Consider the following 15,342-nt stretch of genomic DNA (forward strand, 5'->3'; position numbering starts at 1 on the left):
CCTTCTCTTAGTGACTGAGGGTTGGTCACGTGTGTCAGGTAGTGAGCCCACAGGCAAAGGTGGGTTTTAGTCTCTGCTTCTTTGTCTCCAGTTGTCTCTGTCTTTGATGGCACTGTTAGCTGAGGAAGACCAGCTAGGTTTGTTGGAGAATCATTAAAAGCCATGGGTCCTTGGGGACAGAGCGAGCCCCACGTCTCCCAGGTCCCTCACTTGGACCAGGGACTTGGAGCAAATATCTGAGGGCTCTTTGGCTTTCTGGCACTGTGCCTGGAGTGCGTGTTGTTCCCCTATTGTCCATCAGTGTCATTTTGCCTGTGAGGCTCAACTCAAACGATTGAAGAAATTTAGCGGCGCAGAAAGGAAGCATGACTCTTACTCATTAAAATAGCTGTTTTGTTGTCTTTGTACCTTAATTCATCACTTTTAAAGTCACTGTGTTTGTAAAGACTTAAACTCGACTCCAGATTATTTTATTTTTAACTCTTGGCAGCTGTGGGTTCTGTGCCTTTGCCTGTGGGGCTGGAAAGCAGATTAAGGGCTGGTTTTCCCGCATGGTGCTGATGGTGGTGTTCTTGGAATCGCCCCAGGATAAGTGCTGCCTTGTGTTGCTGGAAAGAGTGGAGTACTTGTTAGAGAAAGGCAAGCAGGTTTTCATTTTTATAGAGAAATATTGCAGTATTAGCTCAATCTTTGTGATCCTTATTTAAAAGCTTCCTTTTTGGTGAAGCCAAAAGAAACGTGACAGATTGTCCCAGCCCCGGGCCCCATCCACTAGCAGGCGACTGTGGGCTGCAGGGTCCCCTGGTGGAGGTGCGTCCCGCCCGCCCCGCGCCTCCCTTGTGCTGCTTGCCACCTCTGCAGTGTCCATCAGTTCCTGGAAAGCCTGGTAGCTTCTGCTTGGTCATTAGCAGTCCAGGGTGATTCGTTTTCTCCTGGCTCATCCAGCACGGCAATATGAGTGCCATTGTGCTTCCTCCAGCTCGTGGAAATTAAAATGGTCCTTAGTGCTCGTGAGGCCCACTCCAGAATTGCTCTCTTGATTTTTTAAGTGGTTTTACAGTGACCAGAACAGCGGTATGTGGAAATGGAGAAGTGTTAATCCCCTGAAGCCCCATCTCTCAATTTCAGGTATTTAAGGATAATTGCTGCAAGAGAGAGATCCTGGCCCTCCAGATCTGTTGTCGGAACGAAGGCCGGGGCTGTGCAGAACAGCTCACGCTTGGGCACCTGCTGGTAAGTCCGGGTGCCTACCTGCAGCCCCTTGCACATCCAGGAGAGCCTGGCACCTTCGAGCCACCTGCCCTGGGCCCACAGAGTTCCCCGGGCATGCGGTGCCATTTCGTGACACTGTGGGCAGTTATTAGGGCCCACCCTTGACAGATCAGAGGGCATCTCAGCTGGAGTTTAATTCTTGAAGGCACGTTAAACCCTCTTTTGCCATGAAATTTCGTGGAATGTTTTATGCTGGGAAGGTACTTGAATTGGAACAAAACGAAATCCTTAGCAGATGCCCCTGCATCCTTCTCCTCAGAGGAGGAGCTGATTCCATCCTGACAGTAGTGTAGTTTGGTGACCCTGGACCAGGGGTGCATCCTGTGCCCTCGTCATGGGTATCCGGTCCAGTGTCTGTAGGGTTTCACTGCATCCAAGTTCAAATCCGGAACTTCTGTTGGGTTTATTTTGCTGGTGCAGAGCTTGGGATGGTGTGTTTCACAGGTGCACCTGAAGAACGACTGCCAGTTCGAGGAGCTTCCCTGCTTGCGAGCTGACTGCAAGGAAAAGGTGCTGAGAAGAGACCTGAGAGATCACGTGGAAAAGGCCTGCAAGTACCGTGAGGCCACGTGCACCCACTGCAAAAGTCAGGTCCCGATGATCACATTGCAGGTGCGGCCCGCCAGCCCCGCCTGCTGCTCTGCATAATCGTGCCTTAAATGCTGATTCTGACGGGAATAAAGAGAAAGATAGGACTAAACAGCAATTTTCATCTAACTTTATTTCAGAGTAAAGCTGTATTTGTTTTCCCTGTTTTGATTTATGTAATTAACATTTTCCATTGCATTGATTATCAAAAAAATGAAGAATGATTATTCAGAAACGGTGGAATTTGTAACTTGTCCTAGAGAATGGCCTCAGAATTGTGAGGGATGCTTGTCTTCACAGCTGCATGACAGAGCTGTCGCTTAGCGGGTGTCTGTTCTGGGAGAAGAGCAGCAAAGGTTTTCCCTTCACAGTTATCTCAAGAGGGTGTGCTGTATGTGTGGCAGGTGCTGCCCGAGGGCCAGGCAGGGCACCCTTGGTGGGTGGGGAGAGGCCTGGAACACAGCCAGGACTTGTGCCAGGGCTCCCAGTGAGTGTTCTGACCCACTCGGCCTGGTCAGGAAAGTGTCCCCCAGCTCCCTGTGAGGCAAGACCAGCCCTACCACCCTCTCCGAGTTCGGGTTACTCAGCCTCTTTCCATGCGAAGTCTTTCCTGGCAGGCATTCTAGACAGCCCCAGTTCTGAAGAACATTAGAGAACTGTGCCTTTCCCTTTGGGCATCAGCGCTAGTGTTTGTCCTAATTGAATAATTCCTCCAGTCATTAACATCTAATGGTGAGACACCAACCTGGCAGACAGTGCCCTGGGCCTCATACGTGTTCATATATTGGTGTCAGACTTACACGTTGCTTCTTGCAGAAATCAATTAATAGCAGAATAGACTCCAACAGTTAATTTTCATTTGAGAAGGAATTGTAGAGCGTGTCAGTTAAACACACATGACTGAACCATGGGCACGGCCTGGCACCTGGAGTCGCAGGGCGTGTGTGAGGGCCACCGGGCCTGGACCCAGTGCCCAGGGCTCAGAGCCCTAACGCAGCGTGCACCTCTCATCAGGGTCACAGTCCAGTGAGGAAGGCAGCCAAGGCCCAGGTAATCATGGGCCACAGCCGGGCTGTCATGAGAGCCTGGTACCCATGAGGAAGGACTAGAGGCCTGCAGGTGAGAGGGCTTTAGTGCAGAAGCGTAGGGGTTTGATCTGGGTCTTGAACTTGGCAACGGGAGACAAAACAGGAAGGCAGCAGGCTCAAGCTTGGATGGTAGTTAGCAGGTGGGTCCAAGTCCTGCTGTGTTGTTTCCATGGACCTGTTCAGAAGCTACATCGCAGAGTCTGGCTTTGGGCCCCTGTTGCCTTCTCTAGGTCTGCAGTGCTTTTGATGAGCGCACAGGTTTGGTCACTGCTTGTGGTTCCTGATGCTGTCTGAGCTGCTGCACACATGGACGGGGTCCGTCACTTGGCCCTGGCCTGCTTGGCCCTGTCTCAGTGGCATGATTTCATTCACAGGCCTTTTGGTCTTTCTATTCCGAAACTTGGTCTCGTCTTCTGAGGCCTTAGGTACATCTTGAAAAGCAGCAGCTGTGTGGTGTGTGCAGATCTCCGGGCCTAGGTCATCCTGATGTTCCTGTTTCCGTGTTCTGCGATGTCATGTATGAAGAGGCTCAGATCTGTCCCTTTGAACTGGTCTTTTAAGCTGTGAGAAGCCAAGATTGTAAGGACCCGGCAGGGGAGATGCACACCCTGTGGTCAGAGAGCAGTGGGCGCAGTACACCTCTCTCTCTGACCCGGGAAGTGACCCGGCAGTGGTGGAGGTTGATTGTTCATACCCCTCTCCTCACATGCCGGGCAAACTGTTGCCTATGTGCTCTGGGAAATGCAGTCACCTTGAGCAGAGGTAGGAAGCTGTGGCGGTGGTGCATGACAGAGTTGCATGGGGCCCACAGTAGGTTCCATCCTAGCCCAGCTCAGAAACAGGCTGAAGGCAGCATTTCATTGGGCACTCACACACACAGTGAAGCCTTTTTTAGGGACAGTAGGGACAGAATTCAGGATTGTAGTTTGGTGGTTGCTCCTTGGAAGAGGATGAGGTGGGCAGGTGAGCAGGCGGGGTGGGTGTGTCACAGCCTGCTCTGAATTGGCTTCCTACACCCACCTCAGTTGCACAATGTGCTTGTGTGTGCATCAAGGTTGTATCCAGTGTTGTGGGCCAGGCGGTTCCCCTGACATGCAGTTTCTCACAGAACAGCAGAAACTAACAGGTTTTTAGACAGTGAGGGTCTTGCTTTTGGCTGCTGTAACAAAGCCCCCCTGAGTTAGTTTAACAACAGAATTTATTCTTGCTGTTCTGTGTCCAGAAACCTGGATCTGGGTGTGGGCAGGGCCAAGCCTCCTGAGTGCTTTGGGAAGAAGACTCCTTCCTCACTGCTTCTCGGTGGCTGTGGTGCCCACATCCTTAGCTTCTCACTGTCACCCTGCAGGCCCTGCCTCCAAGTCCACATGGCTTTGTCCTGGCCTGGGGCCTTTCCTTTTGTTTTTAAAGAGGGATTGAACCCAAGGCCTTTGCACTGAGCCACAATGCAAGCACCTTTAAATTTTGTGTTTTGTTTCTTGAAACAAGATCTCACTAAGGTTCACATGCTGGGCTCAAACTTGAGATCCTCCTGCTTCAGCCTCCCAAAGTGATAGGATTACATTTGTGTGCCCAATGTGCCCAACTAATCCCTGCCTACTCTGAGAATACTTGTCATTGGGTTCAGGGTCCAGACTCAACCAGTGGGGCCCCATCTTCATTGGACCTGTAGGACCTTCTTTCCAATTAAAGGTGCATTCTGAGGCTGTGTGGGACATCAGCAGTGTCGGAGAGGACAGAGTGTCCCATTCTGCTTCCTGAAGAAGGCCAGTGACAGGGAGAGACGTGAATGATGAATAAATGTCAGAAATGCACTTCAAGGGCTGGGGCTCTGGCTCAGTGGCACTGCAGCTGCCTGGGAAGTGCAAGGTACTGAATTCGGTCCCCACTACTGGGAGGAAAAAAAAAAAAAAGAAATGCACTTTTCTGTACACTGCCAAGAATGGCAGGTCCTGCTCTTTGTATGTTTACTACTAGGTTTTCATGGGGGCAAGGTTTGGTGGAACTGGCATGTGTGTAAGACTGTGCAGTCTTGTGAAAATGGAAGTGTGACTGGTGTCTGATTATTGGGGGCAGTTGGAAGTATCTCTCAGGGTGCAGTGTGTCACCCACAGACTGACTTGCTGGCCCCGAGCCCTGGCTGCACGGCCCTGGCCTTCCCTCCTGCCCCAGCTCTACTGGCTGCAGGAGGGGCAGTATGCAAGGCCCTGGGCCCGCAGTGTCTGGAGCCTTTTCCAGGCTGCACAGTCACCCCCAGTGTTCAGTACCCAGTACAGTGCTCTGATGACCCCAGGTTCTGAGTCTGCCTGGCCAGCAGCTGATGTCCCAGGCAGCGCTCCTGGGGGGAGGCGTGTGGTCAGGCTCTCCCTGCTGAATGCCCGCTGCCTGGCTGGCGTGGCCTACCATGGATTCAGAGACAGGAGCAGGGCAGCCTGCACCCCTAGTTGTTATACCAATGCAGGCTATAATGTGGGCTAGGAGGGCAACAGCCACTCCTGGCCACCACCCGCTTCATACCAACTGAGTGACCCTTGACCTGCTCATCAGACAGACTGGGAAAGCAAGACAGTGGCAGTCTTGGGGCCAGGAGTGGGGCTGGTGGAACCAAAGCATCTGGCAACAGTCTCCTCGCTTGGCTGACACAGCCCTCTGGCTGTGCCTTTGTCCCACTCGGGTGCACCCCAGGGACCTTGGTTTTGTGTTCCCAGTAGAGTTCTTGCCTGTGCTGTAGACAAACACCCTGGTCAGGTGCCTGGCAAACACCCTGGCATTGTGCTTCACAGTTGCCACCATCTCCATAGCGTTCAGGGAGGGGGAAGCCAAAGCATGTCTTTGTCTTAGGCACTGAAGGTAGAAGATGCGACTGCAGGACTGTAATCAGCAGCATGAGCCGGTCTCTTGCACCTGAGAAGTGTGCCATGCAGGCCCCACTGAGAGCACAGGTGCTGGGCCAGACACTGGAGCCCTGGCTGTGGGGCTGCTGCTGGGTGGCCACCGGACCCAGCTCCTGTCCTGAGGCCCCACATGGGGTCAGGGCGTGGCGGCAACAGTGCATCTCACAGTGGACACACGTTCTTTTCTCCACAGAAACATGAAGACAACGAGTGTCCCTGCGTGGTGGTGTCCTGCCCTCACAAGTGCAGCGTCCAGACTCTGCTGAGGAGTGAGGTAGGCATGGCGGCCGGGCCGGGGCCAGGCAGTCAGGGTCTGTGGGGTCTGGGGTGTGGGGTACGCTCCACTCCCCACCATTAGCCGCTAAATCTCTTGCAGCTCACAATTTTGCAGGGCAGCAAAACAAAATGACATGAAAGCTTTAGAAGTCAGAAGCAAGCAAAAAATCCTACAAAATTACAAATTCAGGGCTAAAAATACCGTGGAGAGTTGAGAAAATGGGAAGACTGAGGGGCGAGCGCAGGTGACCTCTGTGCTTTAAGATAAGCTGCTTTTAGATAAATGTTCCTGGGAGGTTATCACCCTTTGAGAGGCTTTCCAGACATTCCAGAGATGCCTTGTGCACTCCCCCCCCCAGGCTGGCTGGGGTGGAGCAGGTGAGTCAGCAGGTGGGGATTCAGCCGCCCCAGAGACCCTGCATCCCACACCCAACGCCCACTGCATTGTCTTCAAGACTGCCAGGTTTGGCGTTAACTTCATTTGGTCAGCACAGGTCCCATGGGAAACTTCTAGGGCTGCTTCACATTTTTTAGGTGACCCTGACCCAGAGCCCGTGGTTGCTGCTTAGGAACTACCCGAGGCTCCCTCCCGGGGCTTCTGTCTTCCTGGAGCCCTGACCCACAGCCCTTGCTCACCTCAGCCTGCTCTAGCAGCCTGAAATCTTACCCTGGATGCAGGCCAGGCACCCTCATGTGTCCCTGCTGAGCAGAGGGTCCGTGTGCGCCTGGGAGAGAGAAACAGCCTGCCATCCCTGCCCGAGGTCCTCCTGGGACCATGATAGGGAGCTTTTCCTGCTGACAGAGGCTAGGCCCTGCCTGAGCCCCTGGAAGAAGTTAGGGCCGCATGTAAACAACTGTTGGACAGCCCTGCTACAGCTATTGTATACCGGGTGTCCACACCATTGAAATAACTCCAGGGTTTTAGCAACTCCCTTCCAAACTCCTCCACTCAGAGCTTTGCATCACCATGAAAAGCTGCCTCTGTTCTGTGTCTGAGTTATTTTTTTAAGTCCTTCAACCTGCATTTCTCTTGTGTTTTGGTGGAAGTAGCCATTAGCTATAGGTTACCCTCACCCCTATTCCAGAGTGCCTGTGAATTCTGAGTACTGATAATAAAACCTGTTTAGGGAAGGGGTCAACATGAATTCATAGGGGCAGACTGAAAGCACATGAGACCCAGCACGTCCCTGACTCTTACAGGAGCATGAGCTCGTCAAGATCGTGACTGGAATCTTCGGTTGACTTCTACAGGAGTAGTCTCCATGGTTTCCACATGTCTGTGCCTTTGGGATCTTCTCCAGGGTCCAGGAGACCAGCGAGCACCTGAGGCTGCTGACCCTTAGCCTCCATGACACTGCCCACCTCTCAGACCAGCCTTGAAGAGTGGCCCTGTGAGGGTCCCTCCGGCCTCCTGTCACTCAGGCTCCAGCTTGGTTTTGCACAGGGCCAGGGCAGAGGCAGCTGAAGTCTGCCTTCCCGTGTCCTCAGTGTAGACCTGGCCTTTGGCCCTGTCTTCACCTCTGGGCAGTGTGAAGCACTGTCCAGGGCCGTGGTTGTGGTAACCTATGTATGATCCCACCTCTAAGATACAGCTTTTCCAGGTGTCTTTCTTGCAAAAACACCATAGCAGTTTTATTTAACTGCCTTGGCCAGTGCTAGAGCCAAACAAGGCATTATTTTGCACAAAGCAGTGGTCTCTTTCAGTCCCTCCTAATTTCCCTTCTGTCAGAGGAGACAATGTAAGATTCACATTGCTGGAAGGGCCTGAAAGGTCTTTGAAGACCTGTGAGTTTCTGGTCATGCTGGAAAGAAGGCTTTTCAGAGGAAGGAAAACCCATCTCCATTTATCCTGAGGATTTTAAGTGACAGTTCAGTATATGAGCTTGTTTTGAAGACAGATTATTTTTATGTAGCGTGTACTAGGCGTGTAGCCCAGTTGCATCCCAAATGCTATTTTTTGTGTTTCATGCAATTTTTGTTTATAGTCTTTAAGTGTGCATTTCAATTTGCGTTTTTTGTTTTGTTTTTTTTTTCGTTTGTTTGTTTTTTTAAATCTGGCTCTTCAGACAGCATGTCACATTTTGAATGATTTGTTCTAAAGAAACTACAAGTTTGAGGACTGTTACGGTGACTGTATTTCTGTATATTGGTGTGTGTGTGTGTGTGTGTGTGTGTGTACACGTGTGGCACTGCATACTTCCTGCCCTGGGGCCTGCAGCAGGAGGTGTGCACACATGTGTAGCTGATGAACACGCTGAGCAGTACAGCCTGATGCTCTCTGTGCTGATATGTTCATGCAAACGTTTGTGCCACAACTCACGTCTCTTTCCCGTTGCAGTTGAGTGCACACTTGTCAGAGTGTGTCAATGCCCCCAGCACCTGTAGTTTTAAGCGCTATGGCTGCGTTTTTCAGGTCAGTATCCAACATCTGTCCTTCCCGCTCACATCCTGCCAGAGAAAGCTCTCATGTTCACGTTTCCACTTTCGAGCTCTGGACTCAGTCTGTGTCATAAAACCGCAGGACCGTGCTGCGTGGGTGCTGGGAGCCACATGCGGCAGGCGTGGTACTCGCCAGGCTGAGGGGAACCAGCCAGGGAGGGGCGAAGCACGGCAACACCTACCCAAGCTCTTGGGAAATCCTGGGACATCGTGACCCGATGCAAATGTCAAGAGCGGACCTGGTCCGGGCCTGTGGGGGCACAGCTGTCAGGACCACATGTGTGTCCACAGGTGCATTTTCTGTGCCCCTGTGCCGATTTGAGCCCCCAGCATGGATTCAGACTGAGCACAGCCCTCAGATCTAGGGAAACTGAGTCACTGCCACCAGTGTGGTGTGACAAACCTGCATCCAGTTTTTGTTACCTTTTCAGCAATGTCTGAGGGTGCTAATGAATTAGAACTGAGTCTTTATTTAAATGCATATCTGAATTTTAAAATATGTTAAAAGGCAAAATATATCCCGGTGAACTATTGCATGTCTAATTCTGTGTGATACCAGCACAGTGTTACGACTCCGGTACAGAGAGCCTGGCTTCCAGGCCGAGGGTGAGACTCCCCTGCCGGGGTCTCCAGGAGACCAGCGTTCTGTGGTGTGGCCGTCATTCTGTGTGTGTACACATGCTGATGGCAGCGCCTTCTCAACATGTGTATACGATATTCTATGTACAGAGTATATGTTTTGGAGATCATGAAAATGCTTTCCCTGGCTTCTTAATTTCCAATATCAAAACAAGTCACATTTTCATACTCTTTCCTTAAATATACAAAATGCTGTCTCATGCGCTTCCTCTCAAGCCCCACGTGGTCTGCATCTGTGTACTCTGTAGATGGTTTATGTTCTGTGTGTGCCTTCCGAGTGCACTCAGCGGGGTGGGGTCCGCACCTGCGTCTGGGCTGAGTGGATCTGAGTGGATCATAAGGATCCGGAGCCCGCCCGCTGCACTGCCTCGCGGCGTCCAGCTGCAGGCGTCCCAATGCTTCCTGTTTACATTTTCAACAAGAAAGAATTTATAAGGGAACAAGGATGGGCTTGAGATTGACTCTCTGGACATTCCGGTGTGAAACGGGACAAGAAGCCACAGGGCATGAGGACAGGAAGGGTGGGCGCCGTGAGGCCAGCTTCTGTGCGGTCTCCCTCACGAGACCAGTCACAGAGCCCCCACTGTACATGAATCGCCCCGTGTGTGCGCTGCTGTGTCCTGTTGCGCTGTGTCCCTCATAGCGAGTCTGTGTTAATGCCCCTGCTTCTGCTCCCGCAGGGGACAAATCAACAGATCAAGGCTCATGAAGCTAGCTCGGCTGTGCAGCACGTCAACCTGCTGAAGGAGTGGAGCAACTCACTGGAGAAGAAGGTAGAGGCACCCCGGCCCCTCAGAGTGTGCAGAGTGCAGAGAGTGGAGGGAGGAACGCTTCTGTCTCATAAGTGAAGTCTCATAAGTGAAGGTTGCTTTTAGTGGTCAAGCCAATATGAGGCACCTTTTCAAAAATGACATTCTTATGCCGGGCGCAGTGGCGCACACTTTTAATCCCAGCACTCAGGAAGCTGAGGCAGGAGGATCGCTGTGAGTTCGAGACCAGCCTGGGCTACATAGAGAGTTCCAGGCCAGTCTCAACTACACAGTGAGACCCTGTCTCAAAAAACCAAAAAAAAAAAAAAAAAAAAAGACATTCTTAGCATTGATCTCAAGCAGAGATTGGCCAGCGCTCCACGGATTTGTAAAAGGCAGCTGCCCTCCCTGATGGTAGCAGGCGGAGCACAGCTCCACGGCAAGCCTTCCCCAGTTGCCGGGGCAATGGGTGGATGGTGGAGCACTGCAGAGCTGGTGCACTGACAGTGCTGCTCCTCCTGGACTGTTTGCAGGCCGCTTCCTGCTAGGGCTCCTTCCTGGAGTCTGTGTCCTGTGTTCAGCTTGGCAGCTGCGTTTCCAGTCCTCCCAAGGATTGACAGAGGTGTTGTTATAGGACCCCCTTTGTGGCTCATTTATAAAAATAAATTCGAATTCAGCCATCTCCTGAGAACTTCAGGAGAGAGGGTACTGAGATGAACCCAGCAGCTGGTGGAGCTGGCATTTGAGTTTTTTGAAGATTTGTAAAGATTCGCATGGGTTCCTTTTGAGTGCTTATTGTAAATGTACTTGAGAGAGCCTAAAATGTTAGAGCAAAGATTTTCATGAAGCCTGGCATGAACAACTTGCTGCTGGACGCGGAGACGGAGCAAGTGCAGTGGGGTAGGCGGTGCACCCCAGGCAGGGAGCACTTGGCCTGAGGTCATGGTTTTCCTGTTCAAGCCTTTCTTCCTGCTTTGGAAGAATGCACTCTGATCCTACCATTTCTAATCACAGGCATGAATGCAAGACATCTTGCCTCCTAGATGCCATGTTTCTTGTTTCAGTCCTTCCTTCCATCCTAGAACTGAGTTCTGTGGTGGCTCTGCTTGTCCACCGGCCGCGTTCTGGAACAGCGACATTTGCATTCTCCTGTGACAGGAGCGTGTGTCCCATTGTGGAATCGTGCTGCCAGAGCCTCCCAGGTTATTTTGTTCATTATGACAGAAAAAAAAGAATGTTCAGATACTCTGGTCTTCACACAGTGCAGCTAAGGAGGTGGTGATGTAAAATCTGGGTTGTCACATTAGCCTGTGACGTTTAAGGAAAGCCTGGGTCACAGATGCAGAATGCCCACGCCGCCAAGGGCTGGACAGAGTGTCGGGAAGGCTGGGAACCCTGCTCCCCGACTGTGCAGGTGTGTTGTTAGGGACCTGACGCCGCCATCACAGGCTGTATTCTCTTGGCTCTTAAAATTACACTCATTAGTTTCCCTTCCCCCCAAAGCCACAGCGGTCCGGAGAGGTTAAACCTGTTTCTCTAGGACCAAACCCATAAAGGACAACCTAGCCTGTGATAGGTTAAAGGTAGCCCACTCCTCATAAATAAGCAATAGCCCACCCCAAAACTGATAAAAGGGCCTTCCTTTCTTTGTTCTCTTCTTCCCTCTCTCCTCTCTCCCTAACCTGCCTTCCCTAATAAAATCTCCTGTTGGACCTCTCGGTGTGTGGCACTTCCTGGGCACCTGCCTGCTGGACCCCACGTGCAGGGGAGGCACCTGAGGGCTGGCTCCTTCCATCAAAGTAAAGGTCAGCTGAGGAAGGGAGCCCCCAGGAGAAAGGAGCCAGGGTTTGGGGTGCGAGACGTGTTTACTCTAAGTTGGCATCTGCTCATGCTCAAGAACTTGATTTGTTGCAGGGAAAGCGTCACTGTTTTTAGAGATATTGTTGAGATTTTTGTCAAAAATAGGCGCACATGGTATCTCTTTTGGACATAAGAGTGGAGTTTGGGAGTTGGTCCCTCTTTATCATCAGGAATGAGTGAACGGACTTCAGGAATCAGAGTCATGATGCAGCACCATGGCTCTGACTGAACCCAGGTTGGCCTTGTAGGCACTCGTGATACTGGAGACCTGTGTTCGGGGGGGAAAGCTGACTTTTGCTGAGTGGAATCCTAGGAAGGAAAGTGAAGCCACATTTTTCCCATGACACGTTGCACATTCTGTGCCTGGGTAAATTCACATCTGTCCTAAAGCAGAATAGGTCGTGATTGTCCAGAGTGCTTCTCGCATCCTCAGGCCGGCGGTTCTCTAATCAGACAGCATCAGGCATCATCCTACCCACTGTTCTGTCCTGAGGTGGCCTCTGACTCACCTTTGTGACCACTGGTCGATCCTCGGGTCATTGCAGAGTCCAGTCGGAGGTGAGTGCGATGCTCAGCGCTGTTGGGGCAGAGACATCTGCTGGTGGAGGTCAGGCCCTCTCATGTGGAGGCCGAGAGTGGGAGCTGAGAAGCACTGTCCTTGGGCCCCTCGTCCTAGCACCTTTTAAGACTGGGTATCAGCCAGCCAGGGGGCTACACTCTTGGAATCCCACCCTTGGGAGGCTGAGGCAGGAGGGTTTGGAGTTTTAAGGCTAGCCGGGCTATGTAGAAAGACTGTCTCAAAACAGACACACCCACCAGGTGTCAGTCCATCAGCTCTTGGGAGCTGCTTTCTGAGAAGCAGAGGTCAGCAGTGGCTTTTCCCTGACGGGTGACAGGTGGCCCTGTTTGGTGTCAGCCCATCTCTGCCCGTGGGCTGCTGGCCTAGCCACAGGGACAAGCTCTGCTCACCACACTTCCCACGGGGCTGGCCCTCTTGCCCTGTAGGGTGTGGGTAACAAGGAGTTTGCCTAGCGTTTTCCAAGTGGGCAGTAGTGACCGTGTGTATCTGTTGGGTGTGTGTGCTGCGATGTTTTGACAGACGTGCAGTTACCCAGGTAAACCCAGCTGGTTGACACACCACACGTGTTCTCTGTGTGGTGTCTACAGTCCAGATCTGCTCTCAGCAATTTTAAAATGCACGTCACTTTTGTGTTCTGCTGTTGTGGTTGTTGTTGTTGCTGTTATTTTGGACAGGGTCTCACTGTGTAGCCCAGGCTGGCCTTGAATCCATGATCATTTTTCTGCCTCAGCCTCCCAAGCGCTGGGATTGCAGGTGTGCACCACCACGCCCAGCTCTACGTGGTATTTAAGTGCAGCAGAGTGAAATCTGGACTCTTGGTGCGCTTCAAGTCATCTGGAGGGAATGGTTCTGTGTGGCCTGTTTTCATGTCTATGCACGCAGTGTTTCAGAGAGGCAAGGTGTGGGGCTGTGTTTATTACTGTCTCTTGCTCAGGGTTTGAAAGCCACTCTTCATGAAATTTACTTGTTTTCAGTAAACACTTTAAAAACCTGGGGTGCAGGGAGATGGCGAGTAGCATGGGATGCAGGACCCCCGAACCCCACACCTGCACTTTCTGGGGTGGGCAGGGGTTGCTTTCCACCCGGGGCTCCTTCCAGTGCGCCAGGAACGGCCGCCCGCACTGTGGAGACTTCGCCACTGTCTTTGTGTTGAAATCAGACCTTTTCGTTAAACTGAAAAATTTGCTTTGCAGGTTTCCTTGCTGCAGAATGAAAGTGTAGAAAAAAACAAGAGCATACAAAGTCTGCACAATCAGATCTGTAGCTTTGAAATTGAAATCGAGAGACAAAAGGAGATGCTTCGAAATAATGAATCTAAAATCCTTCACTTGCAGGTAAGCGGCTTGGGAGGGTGGAGTGCTCTGCTGTCCTCGGCTTTCTGAGGCATGGGGGCTGGGCACCTGGGCTGGGGTGGGGGACCCAGGGAGCTGGCCCAGCCCCCTTCTGCGTGCCTTCGATCCCTGCAGTGAGTGACACTGCAAGCCTGGGTTTTAAAAAATTCAGCTATGTGGCTAGGGTGTGGGTCTTTGTGCATGTGAGGCCCTGGGCTCCTACTCCAGCTCTGAAAGGAAGAATTCATTCTGTGGCTGCCTAAGGGTTTCATGTCACTCTTTGAGTACTTGGTGCAGTGTCACTTCCTGAAGCGATGCTTCGTCTGGGTTTTCTGGAGACAGTTTTCTAGCTCCCCAGCTGTGTCTCACCACAGTGACCAGGGCTGCCCAAGACGACAAACTAAAACCCTGGGCCACTCTGAGTCCCACTGGTGCTCTGGATGGGCCAATAAGGAGGTGGGGTTCTCACTCGGGGACCTCATGACTGCTGCCTTATCTCACACCCTGGAAGAGCTGACACCAGGCTGAGTGATCTGCAGGGCTTTGCTTCCGGCGTCGTTTCCCTGGATTACCAGGAAGAGATCTTCCGTAGTACGAGTCCTGTGCTGTTCAGAATGGCTGCCCTCGTGCTCACACTGGAGAGCCAGCCTGTGAGCTGCGACAGGATTAATTAGATTAACCGCACTTGTATTACACTTTGTGGTCGCCCAGAGGCAAGGAGGAAACATGAGATTGTGAGGGGAAAAGGTGTACATCATCAGCATCGCACAGGCCGGAGGAGCACTCCGTCCTCCACCACCATCAGCCCCGCCTGCCCACACCACCCACCCTCGCCTACACCAGGAACAGCTCTAGCTGCTGGCAGTGTGGCTCTCAGGACAGTATGGACAGACGCAATGCTGGGACATCCCTGCCCAGCAGCCACCGTGCAAGGCCGAGGAGGGTTCATGGCCACTTACGCAGCGGTAGAGCCACTCACTGCCCCGCACCTCGGGTCCACTGCTCTGTCCCACTGGAAAGGCTGTTCTCTTAGCTTCTTAGTGGACTTGAGTCCCTGCTGTGTGTGGCATGTACAGTGACCGGCAGGAAGGCGGGACGGGGCAGGAGACCCAGGCTGGAGCTGTGAGAGCAGATGAGGTGTCTGCAGGAGGAACCCGGTCTGTTACCGCCCGCGGGGTCAGGAGCCACAGCTGCATCCGTACAAGCACAGGGCCGCCGGTGCTAAGCGCCTGCCTGTGCCAGCGTGGGCTTCCATGGCCAAGAGCTCACAGTTCGCCTGGCCCACCCGAGGCAAGGCAAGGCCTCGCTCAGCACCACAGGCTCCCAGCTACCACTGGTTACCAGTGAGACTCAGGGATCCCTCCTGGGCCACAGAGGCACAAAGCAACGTCCTTGTCCACAGCCTCCTTGGCCCAGTCACCAGCCTGGGAGATGGATACAGGTGCTTGCATACCCGAGATCGGGAGGCTGAGGTAGGACTTTGAGTTCTAGGCAACCTGGACCACATAGACCCTGCCTTTAGAAAGGGGTGGGGACAGTGCATGGCCCCCGGGAAATGGACTTCTGGCCATTTTTCCTTGACCTAGCAAGAGACCTTTCTTTTTTTTTTTTTTTTTTTTTGTTTTTTTT

General features: G+C 52.4%; 1 protein-coding gene across 11 annotated transcripts in view; it reads left to right on the forward strand.

The window, feature by feature from the left end:
* Nucleotides 1–15,342, forward strand: part of Traf3 (TNF receptor associated factor 3) — a 70,971-nt gene that overhangs the window by 48,987 nt on the left and 6,642 nt on the right. For 9 of the 11 annotated variants that reach the window (XM_010607262.2, XM_010607264.3, XM_033766823.1 and 6 more), the window contains 6 exons: nt 1,129–1,233; nt 1,717–1,884; nt 6,033–6,113; nt 8,454–8,528; nt 9,874–9,966; nt 13,576–13,716. In XM_010607262.2, coding sequence (XP_010605564.1) covers nt 1,129–1,233; nt 1,717–1,884; nt 6,033–6,113; nt 8,454–8,528; nt 9,874–9,966; nt 13,576–13,716 — 663 coding nt within the window. The remainder of the gene's footprint in view (nt 1–1,128; nt 1,234–1,716; nt 1,885–6,032; nt 6,114–8,453; nt 8,529–9,873; nt 9,967–13,575; nt 13,717–15,342) is intronic. The other 2 variants (XM_010607268.3, XM_010607269.3) reach the window with 1 other exon arrangement.

This window comes from Fukomys damarensis, unplaced genomic scaffold (assembly GCF_012274545.1).
Source record: "Fukomys damarensis isolate Sample0158 unplaced genomic scaffold, DMR_v1.0_HiC HiC_scaffold_21, whole genome shotgun sequence".
NCBI lineage: Eukaryota > Metazoa > Chordata > Mammalia > Rodentia > Bathyergidae > Fukomys > Fukomys damarensis.